We start from the raw sequence: 18,775 nt of genomic DNA on the forward strand, positions 1-18,775 counted from the left end.
AAGATTGCTTTTTATTTATCCACACTTTGTTGATTGGTTGTTGATTGGTCTTATTAAAGTTTGGTCTAATAAAGTTGTGTGTAAATGTTTGCCTTTCTACTGACTTTGAAAAACACTAGAAGAAATATGCCTAGGGTGTCTGCTCACCTGCGTGAACATGCCATAGGCCTGCTGCAGGGAGGCATGAGTACCGTGTGTGTCCCCAGAAATGATCGAGAAATTGCAAATGCCTTGGTGGAAGAGTGGGGTAACATCTCACAGCAAGAACTGACAAATCTGGTGCAGTCCATGAGGATGAGATGCACTGTAGTACTTAAAGCAACTGGTGGCCACCAGATACTGACTGTTACTTTTAATATTGTTTTTAATATTAAAACTGTCAGTTTTAAGAGTAATTCTGTAAAATAACAGATGTCGGTTTATAATCTTTATTTTAAATGGAATTGATATCACCAAACACTTTTATATAATATTAAATCAGATCAAATCACATAACTAAACTTTTCTGTGCCAATATTCAATCAGATTTTAATAAAAAATATGATTATTTATTGTTTGATGATAAATCAAAAATGTATTTGAAATTTATGAGTGGCAGTGTTGCTATATTAACATCCATGGGATGACTGAAATGATGACTAAGTGGTCTTACTTTTAGGTTATTAGATACAATTAGACATTTTGTGTGTAAAGATGTATTTCTGAACAAATTATTATAGCAACTATGGTAAGCACTAGTTAGTTAACGGTCAGATATCTTAGCCACTGAGTTATGCATTCAGACCCTTAATGTCACGTTATTGATATTGAGGTGGATGCAAGTGCAGAATAAGTGAAACGTTTAATATAAACACAACAAAACAGGAACTTAGATCTACTGGCAAAAAAATCTATGGCTAGGAATAAACATAAAACAAAGACTATAAACACAGCTACAGAGATAATGGTAAAGAAGGACAAAAGCAAGACAAGGAGTGCAGTGCAAACTGTGGCTAATATACACGTGCTCGTTAACATGAATGTGTTTCAGGTGCTGGTGGTCATGTGACCATGATGCAGTGAGGTGCAATGGCTGCTGGGAACTGTAGTCCAGAGTTCCTTCCCTGATATTACATGACACTTAACAGGAAATTCCTAATTCTGAACTTGCATATTGTCTTCAATCTAATTGCATTTTAGTTTCAATTTACGGAACTCAATTAAGGGAATTGAGTTACACATACATACTGGGGTCATTCCGTGTCAATTCAGATAAGGTTGTTGCTGCATGTCTCAGATTTTGTTCATTCTTTTTTATTTGACACGTGTAACATAAAACCAAAGCCTGTAAAGTATTTTGGCTGAATTTTTATTTTATTTTTTAAAGTGTACTCTATCTTATCTGGGAAGCAATGTTTAGGATCTCAAGAAATATTATTCCCAGTCAAATGACATTTGGCAGATATAAAGACAAACCTGTTTTCTATCTGTCTAAATGCTCAGAAGTCATCACAGCAGGCCATTCTTATTGGGATCCTCAAAATCTGTAAAAATAAATAAATAATAAAAATACAAACTTGCCAAATGGGAGTGCTATTAGGCACTTATAGAAATAGATGCTAATAGTCAGAGTTTGAACTTAAACGACTATATTTCATTCACTTTGTGTCAAGGTCTGAGGTCTGAACAACCAAAATGATTCAAGATATTGACAAAAGTACGACATAAGTTTAAACATTTGTGCTCTTTTGATGTTACCTGATGGTGATCTTGACTCCCTGAAAGATTTAATATTGACTCATGTTGAATCATGAATAGTTGTCTGAAATATGTTTATAGTATGGTCATGTCATGTGCCAAGCAATGTCTATCTTATCTAGATGTGAGCCTTATTTTTGCCTATTCGAGACCACTAATAACAATCCTTCTATATTGCATTTCTTTTGTAATTTAATAACATTAAAAAAAATAAAATAAATAAAAATCATATTTCAACAATTTTTCAACAGCGTTAAGTAGATTAAAAGGTCATACCTAGTAACACACTATGCCAAAATTTAAAAAAATTCCAGAAATTATGAGGCCATTATCTCCAAATGGAAAACCTCAGCACACTAGTGAACCTTCCCAAAAGTGGCCAACCTTCCAAAATTCCTGCAAGAGCACAGCAGTTACTCATCCAGGAAGTCACAAAAGAGTCAAGGACAACACCTACTGGTCCATCTTGCATCAATAAAAGTCACTGTTCATAACTTCACTATCAGAAAGACACTGGGCAAAAATGGCATTCATGGAAGAGTGGCGAGGCAAAAACCACTGTTAACCCAGAAGAACATTAAGGCTCTTTTGGGAGATTGTTCTGTGGATTGATGAGTCGAAAGTGGAACTGTTTGGAAGACAGGGGTCCTGTTACATCTGGTGTAAACCAAACACAGAATTCCACACAAAGAACATCATACCTACGGTTAAGCATGGTGGTGGAAGTGTGATGGTGTGGGGATTCTTTGTTGCTTCAGGGCCTGGGCAACTTGCAGTAATTGAAGGAAACATGAATTCAGCTCTCTACCAGAAAATCTTAAAGGAGAATATCCAGTATTCAGTCTGTAAATTTAAACTCAAGCGCAAATGGATTATGCAGCTTGGCATAGGAGCATAGGAGTAAGTGCTCCTCTTAATGGCTCAAAAAAAGCTAAATTAAAGTTTTGGAGTGGCCTTGTCAAAGTCCTCAATTGAGCCAATTGAGTTGCTATGGCAAAATGGGAAGTTCATGCTCGAAAACCCTCCAGTGTGGCTGAACTAAAACAGTTCTGCAAAGAAGAGTGGGCCAAAATTCCACCATAGTGCTCTGAAAGATTATTCTCCAGTTATCGGAAGGATTTGGTTGAGTTATTGCTGCTAAAGGAGGCACAACCAGATTTTTAAGGGGGTTTAAGGAGCACTTAGATTTTCAAATGGGTGATAGGTGTTGGATACCTTTTTTTTGCTTCAATAATAAAAAAATAAAGAAAGGAAAACTGTATTGTGTCTTTTATGTTTTATGTTGTATTTTGTTTGAAGATATAAATTGATTTAGTATGAGATACACACAAAAACAGAAGAAATCAGGAAATCAAGGAATTTTTCACAGCACTGTAAGAGGTATTTGCTTTTTAAAAAATAAAATAAAGGATGTTATCATTGAACCTGGAATGACTGCTTGATGACTAGGACTTTTTTCCTGTCAGCCTGTCGGCTATAAATGAAGGCTAAATGAGTTTCCATTGTAATATGTATTGTTTTGTATTTTATTTATTATACAAATAATATGCAGAAAAATAGTAGTTGTTTTAGGAAACTATGTTGGTAAATTTTAGAGAGATTTAAATGAAATCTTTAAGATCTTAGATATGTGCAAAAAAAAAAAAAAAAACCCCTAAACACTGCATATGTGTAAGCACCCTTAGGGTGTTTTTACACCTGTTAGTCCAGTTGCCCAATCGGAATAAGAGTGAAATTTAATTTTAAATTAAACAAAAAGTAAAAACTAAAACATTGGCTGAGGGACATGTATAGCTGAAGCTGTGTAAAACTCTTTCCTTCACTGGTCAGAAATATGGCAATGGAAAAAGGGAAGGAAACCTTTACCGAGTGTATTTAAGAATTTGTGTGTCAGATACTTTACAAAAAGTTCAATAGAAACATAGCTATGCCTTATCTCTTTGGACCATTCATCCATGGACATGCCTGCCTTACTTACAGGGAGACCATATCAGATTAACAATGCCACTTATAAACTGCAGCTCCCACCACAATACCAATACACAATAGACCTTAACACACACATGAGATGTCTATGTGTGCATAGGCTTATTTGGCTGCTTTTATGCATGTGGCGATTGATATGCTCTTTTTTTCTTTTCTTTTTTTTTTGTACAGTGCATTATATTTAATTCAATTAAATTCAATTTTATTTGTATAGCACTTATTACAATGGACATTGTCTAAAGCAGCTTTAGAGAAACATATAAACACAAGATACAGGTTTTAAGTGTGTGAATTAATCCCTTAGATGATATGAGGAAGAAACCTTGAGAGGAACCAGACTCAGAAGGGAACCCATCCTCATCTGGGTAACAACGGATAGTGTGAAAGTAAAAGAAAGTTCATTATGGTTTTTAAATGAAGTCTTTGTTGAACTAGTCCACTGTTCACCAAAGATGACCTGAGTGCAAAATTGTATGTGGTAATTGCAGTCCCAAGGCCATCGCAGCAACCGTAGTCCTATGTCCATGTGGAATTGAGGTCCAAAACTATTTGATGGTTCTTCAAGCGGTGCCATCCTAATCAATCTCCAGGCTGTAGCCTCCAGTTGATGAGAGCTCAATCCAGCGGTAGGGCATCCGGATGGATCAGGCAGGTCCGAAGTGCAGAAAGGGTCAGGATCACTGTCATCTCCATAAAATAATTTGTGGCTTGACGGAACGAGAGAGGGAGAGGGAGGTAAAGAGAGGGAGAGATTATTAGGTATGCTTACTATCCTGTGATGGATAGACTATGTACTTTGCATAAAAGAAAAAGTCTACTCATGGTGAAACAGTAAACAAATACGTTTTAGACTTAAACACTGAGACTGTGTCTGAATCCCGAAGACTAATTGGAAGGCTGTTCCATAACTGTGGGGCTTTGTAAGAGAAAGCTCTTCCCCCTGCTGTAGCCTTCACTATTCGAGGTACCAACAAATAGCCTGCACCTTTTGATCCAAGTAGATGTGGCAGATTATAGAAGACCAAAGTTCCCTTAGGTACTCTGGCACGAGACCGTTTAGTGCTTTATAGGTTAGTAGTAAGTAGTTTATAATCAGTGTGAAATTTCACTGGGACCCAGTGCAGTATGGATAAGATAGGGGTGATTCGGTCATATTTTCTGGTTCTAGTAAGGACTCTTGCAGCTGCATTCTGTACTAACTGGAGCTTGTTTATGCTCCTACTGGAACATCCAGACAGTAAGGCAGTACAATAATCTAGCCTACAGGTGATGAAAGCATGAACTAATATTTCTGCATCATGTAGTGACATTATATTTCTTATCTTAGCAATATTTCTGAGATGAAAGAAGTCTATCCTAGTAATACTACCTACATGAGTGTCAAATGAAAGACTGGGGTCAATAACCATACCAAGGTCTTTTACCGCTGCACATGACGAAACGGAAAGACCATCCAGAGTAACTATGTAATCAAAAAAGCTTACTTCTAGCTACACATGGTCCTAGTACAAATACTTATGTCTTGTCAGAATTAAGTAAGAGGAAATTAATAAGCATCCAACGTCTAATGTCCTTTACACATTCCTCAAATTTATAAATCTGCTGTGTGTTGTCTGGTTTTTAGATGCAAAAGAACATTGCTAAGCATTTCTAAACTGCTTTTTTCTCTTCACACAGGGTATTCAAAAAGGCAAGTCCAAATGGAAAGGTAATTTAGAGTCTGTTATTCCCATTGACATAAGTGTAAAATCTCTTACATGCATGAATCAAAGTGATTATTTATTGAACAAGTGATATTTATAAGTTTTTGTTGTTGTTGAAATAGGACATTATGCAACATACAGTAATGGCATAATTTACCACATATAAATTCACCACACTTTTATTTTCCATATCTATAACAGAAACGTCTTAAAATTTGTTACGATACATTGTTGGAGGCAAGTGCGGATGCACAGGACTAGAGTGCGAGGATCAGGCGGAAGATGAAACATGGAAGACAGCAGTAGGTCAGGTGATCGGGCGAACAATCCAGACTGGGCTAGGCAGGGAAATGTAATCCAAATACAAGCGATAAATCCAAAAACCGTACAATTCTGAAACACAGACAAAGGCTTGGTGAACATGGCCAGGAAGTGTAGTTCGTTTGTAGTTGGCACTGCCTTCTAGGAACTGTAGTTGCGAGTTCGCCGCGACGTGACAGAGCTCCCCCCCAAAGGGCTCACTCCAGGAGCCGAATCCTTCGGAGGCCTACCTCTCCTGCGTGGTCTCGGTTTAGCTGGGTGGGCATCATGGAAGTCCCTGTGCAGGTTTGGCTCCAGAATGTCCTGGGACAGGATCCAGCACTGCTTCTCTGGGCCATACCCCTCCCAGTCCACCAGATACTCGAGTTTACCTCTCCTAAGTCTGTAATTTAGGATGTTGTGGATGTGGTAGGCTGGGCGGCCTTCAATCTCTAGCGGTTCCAGTGGGGAGTCACCTGGCACCGCCATAGCCAAGGGACCGAGTATCACTGGCTTAAGGAGAGAGACATGGAATGACGGGGTGATGCAGCTGTGCTTGGGCAAGTGCAGGTGGTACGTGACCTCGTTAATTTGTTTCTGGATTTGAAAGGGGCCAATATACCTGGGGGTAAGTTTCCTGCCTGGGAGTGGCTGTTTTAGGTCTCTCGTGGAAAGCCACACCCTGTCCCCGGGTCGATAGTTGGGATGATCCCTCCGACAACAGTCCGCCTTTTGTTTGGTGGTGCGGGAGGCCTGCACCAAATGTTGATGTGCGTGTTCCCAGACCTGCTCACTCCGGTGGAACCATTCATCCACCACTGGCGAGTTGGTGGGGTTGGCGTTCCAGGGAAATAAATTCGGCTGGTAGCCCAAGACACACTGGAAGGGGGTGAGCTGCGTTGCGGAGTGTCGCAGGGAGTTCTGTGTGTACTCCACCCAGGAGAGGAATTGGCCCCAGTCCTCCGGGTTGGTGGCACAAAAGGTTCAGAGGAATCTAGCGACTTCTTGGTTAGCCTGTTCTACCTGTCCGTTTGCCTGGGGGTGGTAACCGGAGGTGAGATTAACAGTGACACCCATCTTCTCCATGAAGCTGGCCTAGACTCGAGACGTGAACTGCGGCCCCCTGTCACTCACGATCTCTTCTGGGATACCGAAGTATCTGAACACATGTTGGAATAGCAGCTCGGCCGTGGCAAAGGCAGACAGGATGGCGGGCAGTGGAATGAGGTGCAGGGACTTTGAAAAAGGATTGATGATCACTAGTATCGTGGTGTTCCCCTGTGCAAGTTAGTGATGAAGTCAGTGATGAGATCATGCTGCCTGGAGAAGCGTGCTAAGGCCTGAGACGTTTAGCTGTCCTCAGGTACTCCAGGTTCTTATGGTCTGTATAGATAATGAATGGGTGGGTGGCACCCTCCAACCAGTGCCTCCACTCCTCCAGGGCCAGTTTAACTGCCAGGAGTTCTCGGTTCCCCACATCATAATTGCCTTCCACTGGCGACAACTTGTGGGAGAAGAACACTATGGGGTGCAGCTTGGGTTTATCTCCAAGTCTCTGAGAGAGATTGGCCCCTACACCTGCCAAAGAAGCATCAACCTCCACGACGAAGGGTCTGGAGGGATCTGGGTGTCTAAAGATGGGGGCCGTGGTGAAGACCCACTTGAGCTTGTCCAGTGCCTCCTGGGCGTTTGGTGTCCAAAGGAGCTGCCTGGGCTTGCCACGCAGGAGGGATGTCAGGGGTTGTGCCATCTTACTGAAGTCTCGAATGAACCGTCGGTAAAAGCTTGTGAAGCCAAGGAACCGTTGCAACTCCCTGATGGTTCAGGGTGTGGGCCACTCCACCACCGCTTGGATCTTGCGCTGGTCCATGGTGACCCCCTTATGGCTAATGATGTATCCTAGGAAGGAAATCGTGTGTTGGTGGAACTCACACTTCTCGGCCTTTACATAAAGTTGATGTTGCAACAGCCGGTGCAACACCTGCCGGACATGGTCGATATGCTCTTCCAGGGACACCGAATTCACAAGCATGTAGTCGATGTATGCGATGACGCTCCTCCACAACATGTCTCTCAGGACGTCATTAATTAGATTCTGGAACACTGACGGGGTGTTAGCGAGCCCATACGGCATAACCGAGTATTTGTAGTGCCCAGAGGTGGTGCTAAAAGCCGTCTTCCACTCATCCCCTTCCCGGATGCGGACCAGGTTGTACGCACTACGCAGGTCCAGCTTCGTGAAAATGGTCACGGATTTATCTGTTCAAGGGCTGCGGGAACTAGTGGCAGGGGATAACGGTACTTGACTGTCACTTGGTTTAGGCCCCGGTAGTCCATACACAGTCATAGGACCCCTCCTTTCTTTTCCACGAAGAAGAACCCGGCAGACGTGGGGGATGTGGAGGGTCTAATGTACCCTTGTTGGAGGGCTTCCTGAATGTATTCCTCCATGGCTCAGTGTTCAGCTTGGGAGAGAGGGTATACATGACCCCGAGGTGGACTGGCTCCGGGAAGGAGGTCAATGGCACAGTCGTAGGGTCGGTGTGGTGGTAAACCGCTTACTTTCTCCTTGCTGAATACCTCGCTGAGGTCACGATTTTCGGAGGGACCGTGACTAGAACACGAGACATGGGGCTCTCCACTGTCGTGGCAGCCAAGTGGACCGCGGGGCCATTTAGGCAGTTGCTCAGGCAGTACGGGAACCATTGGGTAACCTGCTTGTCCATCCAAGAGACCTGGGGGTTATGAAGCTCCAGCCAAGGTAGGCCTAGAATAACGGGGTGCCGGGCAGAGACTGTGATGTACAGTACGATGGTTTTGTGGTGGAGGGCACTAACTTGCGGTCTTAGTGGCAGCGGGATATGACTCCCCTCCCTATGGGGGACCCGTCTATGGACTGGATTTGACGTGGTTGGAGCAAGGCACATACGGGGAGGTCGAGGTTCTGCGCCGTCTTCTGATCTATGAAGTTCCTGAGTCGATTAGCGCTGAAAGCACAAAAGACTCCACTCTGCCGTAGCGCATGCCAGGGCGCGTCCAGTGAGGGGCTCCATGAAGTGTGTGACTTTATGGACTTCCCGCATGTCAGGGTAGCTCTAAAAAAACAGCAAGCACTGTAGCAGGAAATCCTTACATCGTTCCGGCACTCCAGCATATCTCTCCGGTGTAGGTAGAGGCAGAAAGTGCGCAGCCGGCGCTGGTTGAGCATACGCTGGCGATAGAGGCGGAATGTACGTGGGCGGGGCAGGCGGGGTTGTGGTCGGAAGCCTGGAAGGGCACAGGCGAACCACTTGCTCGGTTAAACGCGATATATGGTCCCGCTGTACAGCTATTGCTCGATTCTGCTCCAGGATGTAGCGTTGCCACTCTGGGGCAGTACTATTATTGTAAGTGTAATAATGTTACATTTCTCCATATGTATTATGTTTAACATAAATTAAAATGTAATATTGTGTTGAAACCCCAATTTTGTATCAATTTTATCTTTTTAAGCTAACTGTGTATCTTGGCAAGAGGGACTTTGTTGACCATGTGGACATAGTAGAGCCTGTTGGTATGCCTTTTATTTTATTTACTTATTATAAATTTTTTTTAAAATAACTATCCTTTGTTTTTAATGAGCTGTGTTAAATGTTGAAATATTAACTTATTAAAAACAAAACAAAAAAAGTTTGATGTATTCCATCTGCTAATTGGCTACGCATTTGAGCCTGAAACTATTGTCTGCCCTTTGGACCTATAACTCATTTCCCACCTTCATTTTGTAGATGGAGTGGTTTTAATTGATCCAGAATACTTAAAGGAGAGGAAAGGTGAGTAAATGTCTTTATGAAACCTTATGGCCAGTATATTATTTTCAGCACGTTCGTACCTTATTAATAGGAGTTTTTCTATTTTATGTTAGTATTTGAGCAGGTAGAGTACTTTTGTCTCTGGCTTCTTGTCATTTATCTACAGTGTTTATAACGCTGACATGTGCTTTCCGCTATGGGCGAGAAGACTTAGATGTTCTTGGGTTGACATTTCGAAAGGACCTCTTTGTGGCCAATATACAGGCATTCCCTCCTGTGTCTGAGGAGAAGAAAAACCTGACACGTCTACAGGAGCGGCTGATTAAAAAGCTTGGAGAACATGCCTATCCCTTCACCTTTGAGGTTAATTCCTTGCTGCTGTGCCATTAATTACAGATACTATTCATGATATTATACATTTACAAAGCAGAAGATTAATTTTGAAGAAGTGTCTTTAAAGCAAGTGCTTGCTTTTAATTGTTAAGTTCAGATCAGAGTTCACACACTGTTTTAAACAAACTCCAATTCTTGTGTAGCTTCTGAGCAGCTTTTAAGTCTAGTGTTACATCTGAGGTCTCAATATTGATGTGCACAATTTTGGTATTAAATCCACACTAAACATGCATAACTGAATATATCTGAATACACCCCATAACATTTTTGTTTTAATACATATTTTAAAACATGTTTGGTTTGTTTGAACTCTTGCAAATTTGCTAGTTTTAGAATGTGAGTAACATTTAATCAATAGTTCAACCTTTTAACACTATAATGTAATGGAACTCAAATATTTTCTAATAGATACCTCCAAATTTACCCTGTTCTGTCACATTGCAACCTGGACCAGAAGATACTGGGAAGGTATACTTTCTGTATCATAAACAAAAATAATGGAGTAATTATGGAATAATGGAATAATTTCTTCTGTTTTTCTCACATCTGAAAAGGCATGTGGTGTTGACTTTGAAGTGAAGGCTTTTTGTGCTGAAAACGTTGAGGAGAAAATTCACAAAAGGTACAGCACTTTTGTTTGGTGCATTCCATTATTTAAAAAAATTAAACATGAATACATTTTAGCAGACAAGAGTTTGGTAAACAAGCGACACTAAGATATATGCCCATTCTACCAAATTATCGTGATGTGCAATCAAGGGGAAATGGGGGTGCTGAGGATGCTGCAGCATCCCTGACTTTCAGTAGTCCATTAACAGCAACTGATATAATAATAATAATAATAATAATAATAATAATAATAATAATAATAATAATTATTATTATTATTATTATTATTAGTAGTAGTATTGTTATTGTTATTATTATTATTAACAACAACAATAACAACAACAACAACAACAACAACAACAACAACAATAATATCATCCATTAGTGGCAATCTGCGGGGTCCAGGCACTCTTCACAAACTGGAACCCCAGAGGACAGTTACCTTGAACAATAAAGAGACCATAGATGAAAATTCAGTGCGGTCTACTAATATAGGCACCCTTGGTAAAAAAAAAAATTAAAAATTTTTTTTATAACCTTGTGATGTTTCGTTTAGAAAATTCACAAAAATACTCTGCTGTCATGGATATCAAACAATTGCAAACAAAACACAATTTTATTTAAAAAATATCTTTGTTAAATATAGATGGGCAACAATTATTGGCAACCTTTTAGTCAATACATTGTACTACCTCCCTTTTCCAAGATAACAGCTCTGAGTCTTCTCCTATGAATGTATGGGAAAGTGTGCAGGACAGAGGAGTTTATGCTTTCCAGTTTCTGGGTAAAATGATTAGAGAGAGGGAGAGAGAGAGAAAAGGAGAGGCTGGTGTGGGAAGAACCATGTTTAACGTTATTATAATGTAATGGATAACAGGAACTAACTAGTATTGTTCCATATCATTAAATCTAACTAAAAACTGTTAAAATGCACAAAGTGTCATTCATTAATAGATTAAGCATTGTAATCACTGGCAAATGACTATGGTATAAGCAAAATAACACACTCCAGACCATGTGGCTATATGAAAATAATCCCCTTGGGGGATTTCACGACTCATCAGGCCATATCACTCCAGCATGGATTGGATTATTCTTGTATAACCACACTGCAGGTCATGTGTTATGGTGCATTCGATCTAACCATGTTTTTGAGCCAGGCCACAAAGAAAACCTTTGCTATATACAGTTCCTTATACTAAACCACTATGTTACCTAACTAGTAATTTATTGCCACTGTTTTGCTTCTGTAAAAAGGAATATATAATAAATAAATACTCTTTCTTGGCATAGGAACTCGGTGCGCCTAATCATCAGAAAAGTGCAGTATGCTCCAGAAAAGCCGGGTCCACAACCAATGGCAGAGACAACAAGACAGTTTCTCATGTCAGATAAACCCTTACACCTAGAGGCCTCGCTGGACAAAGAGGTCAGCAAATTCCTTAAACAGACAGTCGAAAACTAGTATTCTTAATGCTGTAGATGTACCTGAGACATAAGGTTTACGCTTGCTTTTCAATAGCAGTTTAAAATAAAAATGACATAAACCAGCATGTTCTTCTTCCTGGAAAAATAAGTGACACTTCTCCAAATTAATCAGAGATAGGTAGAATAGCAAGTCTTAAGGCAATAGTTTCAGACCTACTCCTAACCCTCCTAGGTATTGGAGAATTTTTGTTTTCTCTCCTGTGGTACACCACATTCATAACTATTATTTCATTGTGATGTTTCAAAGGGTGGTTACATCAGTTAAATCACAGACCTGTGCTGGTAGGAGAAATTCTCTTACAGGACTCTTAGCCTAAAAAACAATCACGTGTAGGGAGGTGGATTTGAGATAAATAGTATATAAGCGCCATCTAGTGGTTGAATTAGTGTGCTACAAAATACTGCAGGCACAAAGCATAAGGCACAAGTTAAACTTGAATTTTAGCTTTTTAGCTTTAGTTCCAATTACAAAGCTACAAAATAACGTAGAGAGTTTGGAGACAATTTAGAGTAGCTTTTTCAGTTTTTTATTTTTATTTTTAATTTAAACGACTTAGAAACAAATCTTACTTTAAAATTGAATTAAAACTGTGATTAGTGTTTGACCTTATATTTGCTTCTGTTTCTTTAGATCTACTACCATGGTGAACCAATTAATGTAAATGTTCACGTCACAAACAACACAAACAAGACTGTGAAGAAAATGAAGATCTCAGGTTTGTATAAATACACCTTAGAATGTTAGACAGACTATTCATTTGACAATACATTCATTTAATTATCTTTCTTTTTAAACAATTATAGTGCGTCAATATGCTGATATTTGTCTCTTCAACACTGCTCAGTACAAATGTCCAGTGGCAATGGAGGAATCTGAGTATGTATGCAGTACACATATGATGAAGCAATACAGCAATTACAGCAACAGATATTTATGTGTGTGTGTGTGTGTGTGTGTGTGTGTGTGTGTGTGTGTGTGTGTGTGTGTGTGTGTATGTGTATGTATGTATGTATGTATGTATGTATGTATGTATGTATGTATATATATATATATACACACACACACATTATCTATCTATCTATCTATCTATCTATCTATCTATCTATCTATCTATCTATCTATCTATATATATAGTGTATGTATGTATGTTTGTATGTATGTGTATCTAATTTCATGTTACTGTGTTTGTTTAGTGACATTGTGGCTCCAAGTGCAACATTCTGTAAGGTATATACTCTCACCCCATTTCTTGCCAACAACCGAGAGAAACGTGGCTTAGCTCTAGATGGAAAGCTCAAACATGAAGACACAAATTTAGCCTCAAGTACACTGTAAGTACTCTTCTAATATAAGAAGTCAATATTATCATTACTTGTGGTAAGTGGCAGCAATTGCAATGTTCTCTTTCACTATTGGCTTCATTGTTTTATCCTGAAGGTTACGAGAAGGAGCCAGTAAAGAAATTCTGGGTATAATTGTGTCTTATAAAGTCAAAGTGAAACTGGTGGTGTCTCGTGGTGGGTAAGTTTGAACCTAGATTCAATTTAGTTGCTTCAGTTAAGTGATTAAATTTTTTGTTTGATTTGCTACTGTATGATTCTTATACTTCTAGGTGAATCCTAAAAATCAAGATGTGTTAATAAAAAATAAAAAAAATATATTTACACGTATATAAATAATATTTATAATGAAGATATTTTCCCTGTTTTAAAACAATATTCATATTATAAGAATTATATTCCAGTTTTATATGAATTCAGGGAGTGCATTGTACCTGTAGCCATGTGTAGCCCTGAAAACTACCTACAGCTTCAGAAAAACTTTGCTTGTGCAATTGATGCAGATCATTTCTCTATGTTTCTTTATGTATAGAGGATGACTCCCAGTTGTACACGCATATTTAAAAAACAAACAAAAAACAAACAAACTTTCAGATAATGGTCTAGCCTGAATGCAAGTATACATTTGATATAGGCCTATATATTAATACAGTACTTGACCAGAGAAGTTTATTTATAATCTATAAAAATGCAGTACATTTTCAATGTACGCCTGCCCTTTTTGCTTGATTTTTAAGTGTATTCTGGTTTTAAATTGTGGAGTTCCTACACAAAATTCATAAAAGTTGGCATGTTTGCACTCATAATACTGATACTGTTAGCGTTTGATGCTTGGGAACACTCAAACTTACCACAGAGTACATGTGGGGTGATGTGGTGTGATCGATTGGTAAAATCTGGTGAAGGTAAAAAGTGAGCTTACTGTCACCACTTCAGAAACGGGTAGCCATAGAGTGCACCCATTTATCATTTAATGGAAGCTCCATAAAACACAAAAACAACTAGTCCGTGACCCACCATCTGATAATCATTTCCACTTAGTGCTTGAGAGATCCCACTGGACACAGGGCACACACTCATCTGCCAGAGCAGATAGTTTGGCAGGTTTATTAATACACAGTGGAAATAACAAGACTATTTGATTTCCACTCCCCAAAAAGCAGACATTGCATTCTGATATACAACACATGCAATTCATGAACTCTCCAATTGACCATAGTGATAAACAACAAAAAAATCTGTCACAACCCCCATGCACATATCTGAATAATGCTTAAGTCCATAGTTAATGGGGGCACTGAGGTCTAAATAATATTGCAAGCAATTTCAGTATTAATCTATCACCATTAAGCACCAGGTAGGGTAAGTGCAAGTACTGAATGTGTTAGTTATAAAATTATTAAATTATTTCGTTCATTAGAATTACTGACACCCAAGGTGCACATAAACGCACACTACTTAGACATTGCCGATTTATGAATAATAAGAATGATCCAGAAACAACTGGAAAAAATGTGGCATCTTGACTTTATTTCCTCAACTCCATGAAAACACTAAGTTTGTTTTATTCTTCACAGGCTCTTGGGAGATCTTGCCTCCAGGTACAGCAAACTTGATGCGAGTCACCTTTACACTCTCTTTCTCTTTTCTGTGTGTGTGTGTGTGTGTGTGTGTGTGTGTGTGTGAGAGAGAGAGAGAGAGAGAGAGAGAGAGAGAGAGTTTGTGTGTTTGTAGAAGCAAAGATGCTACATGATAGTAGCTGATAAATAGGTAATTAAAAAAAAAAACAAAGTAATATAGTACAAAAATATATAATAAATAAATGATTATGTGCACTATAATAGGCTTTATTATTAATCTTCAGTGCCTGAGTGTACAGCGGAACAATTTTATTCTTCTAATTATGATTTTATACTGCTTGGTTGAAACTGACACAAATGGACACACACACACACACACACACACACACACATATATATATATATATATATATATATATATATATATATATATATATATATATATATATATATATATATATATATATATATATGCATAGAAAATTAATTTTACTGTTCAGAGAGAACAAAAAACAATATAACAAAAGCTGAATACTTACCAAGTATATTTAAATATTAATACTAAAAGGCAAATTAAACTGCAATGCAGCATGTCTGTTGTAGCATTTGTACATTCATACTGTAGACTGTTATCTATCTTTTGCTGAACATCTTATTGTTCACACTGTTTTTCCCCCCAGTGATGTTGCAGTAGAGCTACCCTTCATGTTAATGCATCCTAAACCAGTAGAAGAATTCATCTACAAAGAAGGTGTGTGTTTAAACTAATTCTTTTAATTGCCTGCCAAAGCTTGTTTATTGAAGTTAACATGGGAGAGACAACTCTGTGTGTGTTTATAAAGAAATGACAATCATGTAGAGGATGTGACGTAAATTACACCTAAAATGTAAATGTAAAAATGTAAATTTGTTACATTTTGCTAAAAAGTGTTAATCTCCCTTATGCATGGTGACTTTTGGGACACTGTGTATATCAATTCCAAGTTTTGTATGTTAACACCAGTAAAATTCTCAAAAATATCTTTATAAACATACATACAAAAACATACATTTTTTGTCTGTTGTGCTGCTACTTTAAAGAACATGATTAGTCTGATATGCAGTTAGAATAACTGAATTTCTGTCTTCATCCAGGGAATTGGTTCTCAACAATATAGCTTGGTTAAATATTAGTGTAACAGGTTCTTGTATGGATTATCCCCTGCATGGTGCCTGAGCGACATATGCAGTGGGCTGAGAAGTCCCTCATATTAGTGGCTAAGATAACATAAATCAATGCTAACAATGACAACCAGATAAATAACAGATATTAGTTTAATAGTTACCGTTTTAACTGATTAGTAGTCACTAGTAGTTATTTTCTCTTGTTGTGCTTCATTTTGTCTAGTGAAGAAATGTATTTAACTACTCATGTGCTACCCAGTAGTGTTTTACTTGTTTACTTCTCTGTTTTACCCTTCCCTATACCCTTTGTTCTTTTTCTGTGTAAGCACTAGAAAATGATGCACCCATTGACACAAACCTGATCGAGTTTGACACAAAGTAAGCAATTTTTTTTAAATTTAATTTTTACAAATTGCCAGTGGTATTTCCTAAATTTAAGATTGTCCAGTTATACAAAACTCACTCCAAAGGATTGATTTATATTGCAGTGATTACTTATAGTAAAGGTACATCAGGTTTTCTATTTGTCCTTTTAAATCATTACAGAATCACATTCACAGTTCTGGAGATTATCTTTAGATAACACTGTCCTAACATATGCTATCATAAGCAACACAACATTTTCTTGTACAAATAAAAGCCAGAAGTATTTTTTTTCAGGTCTTTTCAAATATCTTTTTTAATCTATAGCTTGAATCTGACTAGTAGCAGGCAGAGATAACACCTGAAAAAGCACAGTTATAATTTAAAGGCAGGTTGTTGCATCAACACCACAAAAATGCCCATATTTCTGAAAATAGTGGACACTGACACATTAAGACTATAAAAATATACTATATGGCTTGGAATTTTAATCATGTTCAAACCAATGGAGTATATATGCACCGGATAACCTCACAAAACAAATTTGCAAAACTTTTCAAAATAACTGAGAGTCTGTATTATTTAAAAGGTAGTGTGATATCAAGCTGAGTCCCATTAATAATCAGGTGAATTTGAGTGGAGATATGTGCTTGAACATTTGTTTTGTGTTAAACTTATTGAATAAAACTAAATTCTGTGGAAAAAGTGTATCTGGTAAAATTCTCTTTATTTCTCCATTTGTTTCTAGTGATGATGATATCATTTTTGAAGATTTTGCAAGGCAACGACTTATTGGAGCAAAGGATGACAAAGAAGAGGAGGAGGAAGGTACAGACTCACCTAAGCTGAATGACAGATAGATGAAGAAAGCAAATGTTTTACTTTATTACACCTTATGGGATCCACTGAAACCCCTGTAAAGACAAACAGACGTTTGTGACACCCTTTAACACACATCACTGTGGTGCAGTTGTTGTGCTCCTGTTTACATACGTTTTCTCCATCCTAATGGGTGTAAAATGTAAAAGTGTTGAAAAACATTACCTCCTTAAATAAGCATTTAGTAGGTGAAATTAATTCACTGGCTTTCTACAGGGTGCCTACATGGCATTTTGGTAAGATACAGTAAGATATAGCATTTGATCATGGTTGACCTTCAATAATAGCACGCCTTTGTTGTTATTTTTTTCCTGTTCTTTTTTCCAATAGAAGAGGAAAAATATTTGAGACCGTAACTCAACCAATATGATTTCTGTCCTGAACAATCTGTAAAGAAGAAGAATTGTTAATTACTTTAAAGATACTTTAAAAGATAATTACTATGACCACAGACAGGTTGTCTTGGTTTAATGGACAGTCCTCCATTCATTAATGAACAAAGTCAATTACTGAACAATTACTGAAGTTGAGTATAAAAGTCGAGTATTAGTGAGCACTGATGCAGTGCCACTTTTGCCATGGGAAGTCATCTTGAATGATTTAGGGGACACTTGTAGATAGGACTATAAAGGATACATAACAAAAAAGCAAAATTCTTTTTAGGGGGGGGGAAAGTACTATTTTTTCAGAACTTTATTTAATGTAATTACAACTACTAATATAATTAAACAGATTTAATAACATTACTGTGCATCAGAGTAGAGTGTAAACACAAATAATGTGTGCTATGCTGAAAACAAAATGAGCAAGTTGCTTTAAAAAAACAAAACAATACTCTAGATATGGAAATGCAGGAATAACTAAAAAGGAATCCAACATTACGTCACCAATTTTGAGATATGTAGAAATGTGATTTGCACCGTGCTAACTGCCTCAATCTCTATAATTAAATACAGTGAGGGAAAAAAGTATTTGATCCCCTGCTGATTTTGTACGTTTGCCCACTGACAAAGAAATGATCAGTCTATAATTTTAATGGTAGATTTATTTGAACAGTGAGAGACAGAATAACAACAAAAAAATCCAGAAAAACGCATGTCAAAAATGTTATAAATTGATTTGCATTTTAATGAGGGAAATATGTATTTGACCCCTCTGCAAAACATGACTTAGTACTTGGTGGCAAAACCCTTACAGAGGTCAGATGTTTCTTGTAGTTGGCCACCAGGTTTGCACACATCTCAGGAGGGATTTTGTCCCACTCCTCTTTGCAGATCTTCTCCAAGTCATTAAGGTTTCGAGGCTGACGTTTGGCAACTCGAACCTTCAGCTCCCTCCACAGATTTTCTATGGGATTAAGGTCTGGAGACTGGCTAGGCCACTCCAGGACCTTAATGTGCTTCTTCTTGAGCCACTCCTTTGTTGCCTTGGCCGTGTGTTT

The 18,775-nt window shown here is 38.2% G+C and overlaps 1 protein-coding gene across 1 annotated transcript; it reads left to right on the forward strand.

The window, feature by feature from the left end:
- Window positions 1-5,383: 5,383 nt before the first annotated feature.
- arrb1 (arrestin, beta 1) lies at window positions 5,384-18,553 on the forward strand (the record flags this gene model as incomplete). Its single annotated transcript, XM_053687522.1, has 15 exons — window positions 5,384-5,431; window positions 9,219-9,279; window positions 9,494-9,538; window positions 9,684-9,880; window positions 10,319-10,378; window positions 10,465-10,532; window positions 11,813-11,948; window positions 12,639-12,723; window positions 12,812-12,884; window positions 13,202-13,339; window positions 13,446-13,529; window positions 14,926-14,949; window positions 15,609-15,679; window positions 16,419-16,470; window positions 17,204-18,553. Coding segments are annotated over 15 exons (1,254 nt in total), but the record flags the coding sequence as incomplete, so codon positions are not given.
- Between the last annotated feature and the right edge of the window lie 222 nt (window positions 18,554-18,775).

The sequence above is a fragment of the Ictalurus punctatus genome, chromosome 17 (assembly GCF_001660625.3).
Source record: "Ictalurus punctatus breed USDA103 chromosome 17, Coco_2.0, whole genome shotgun sequence".
NCBI lineage: Eukaryota > Metazoa > Chordata > Actinopteri > Siluriformes > Ictaluridae > Ictalurus > Ictalurus punctatus.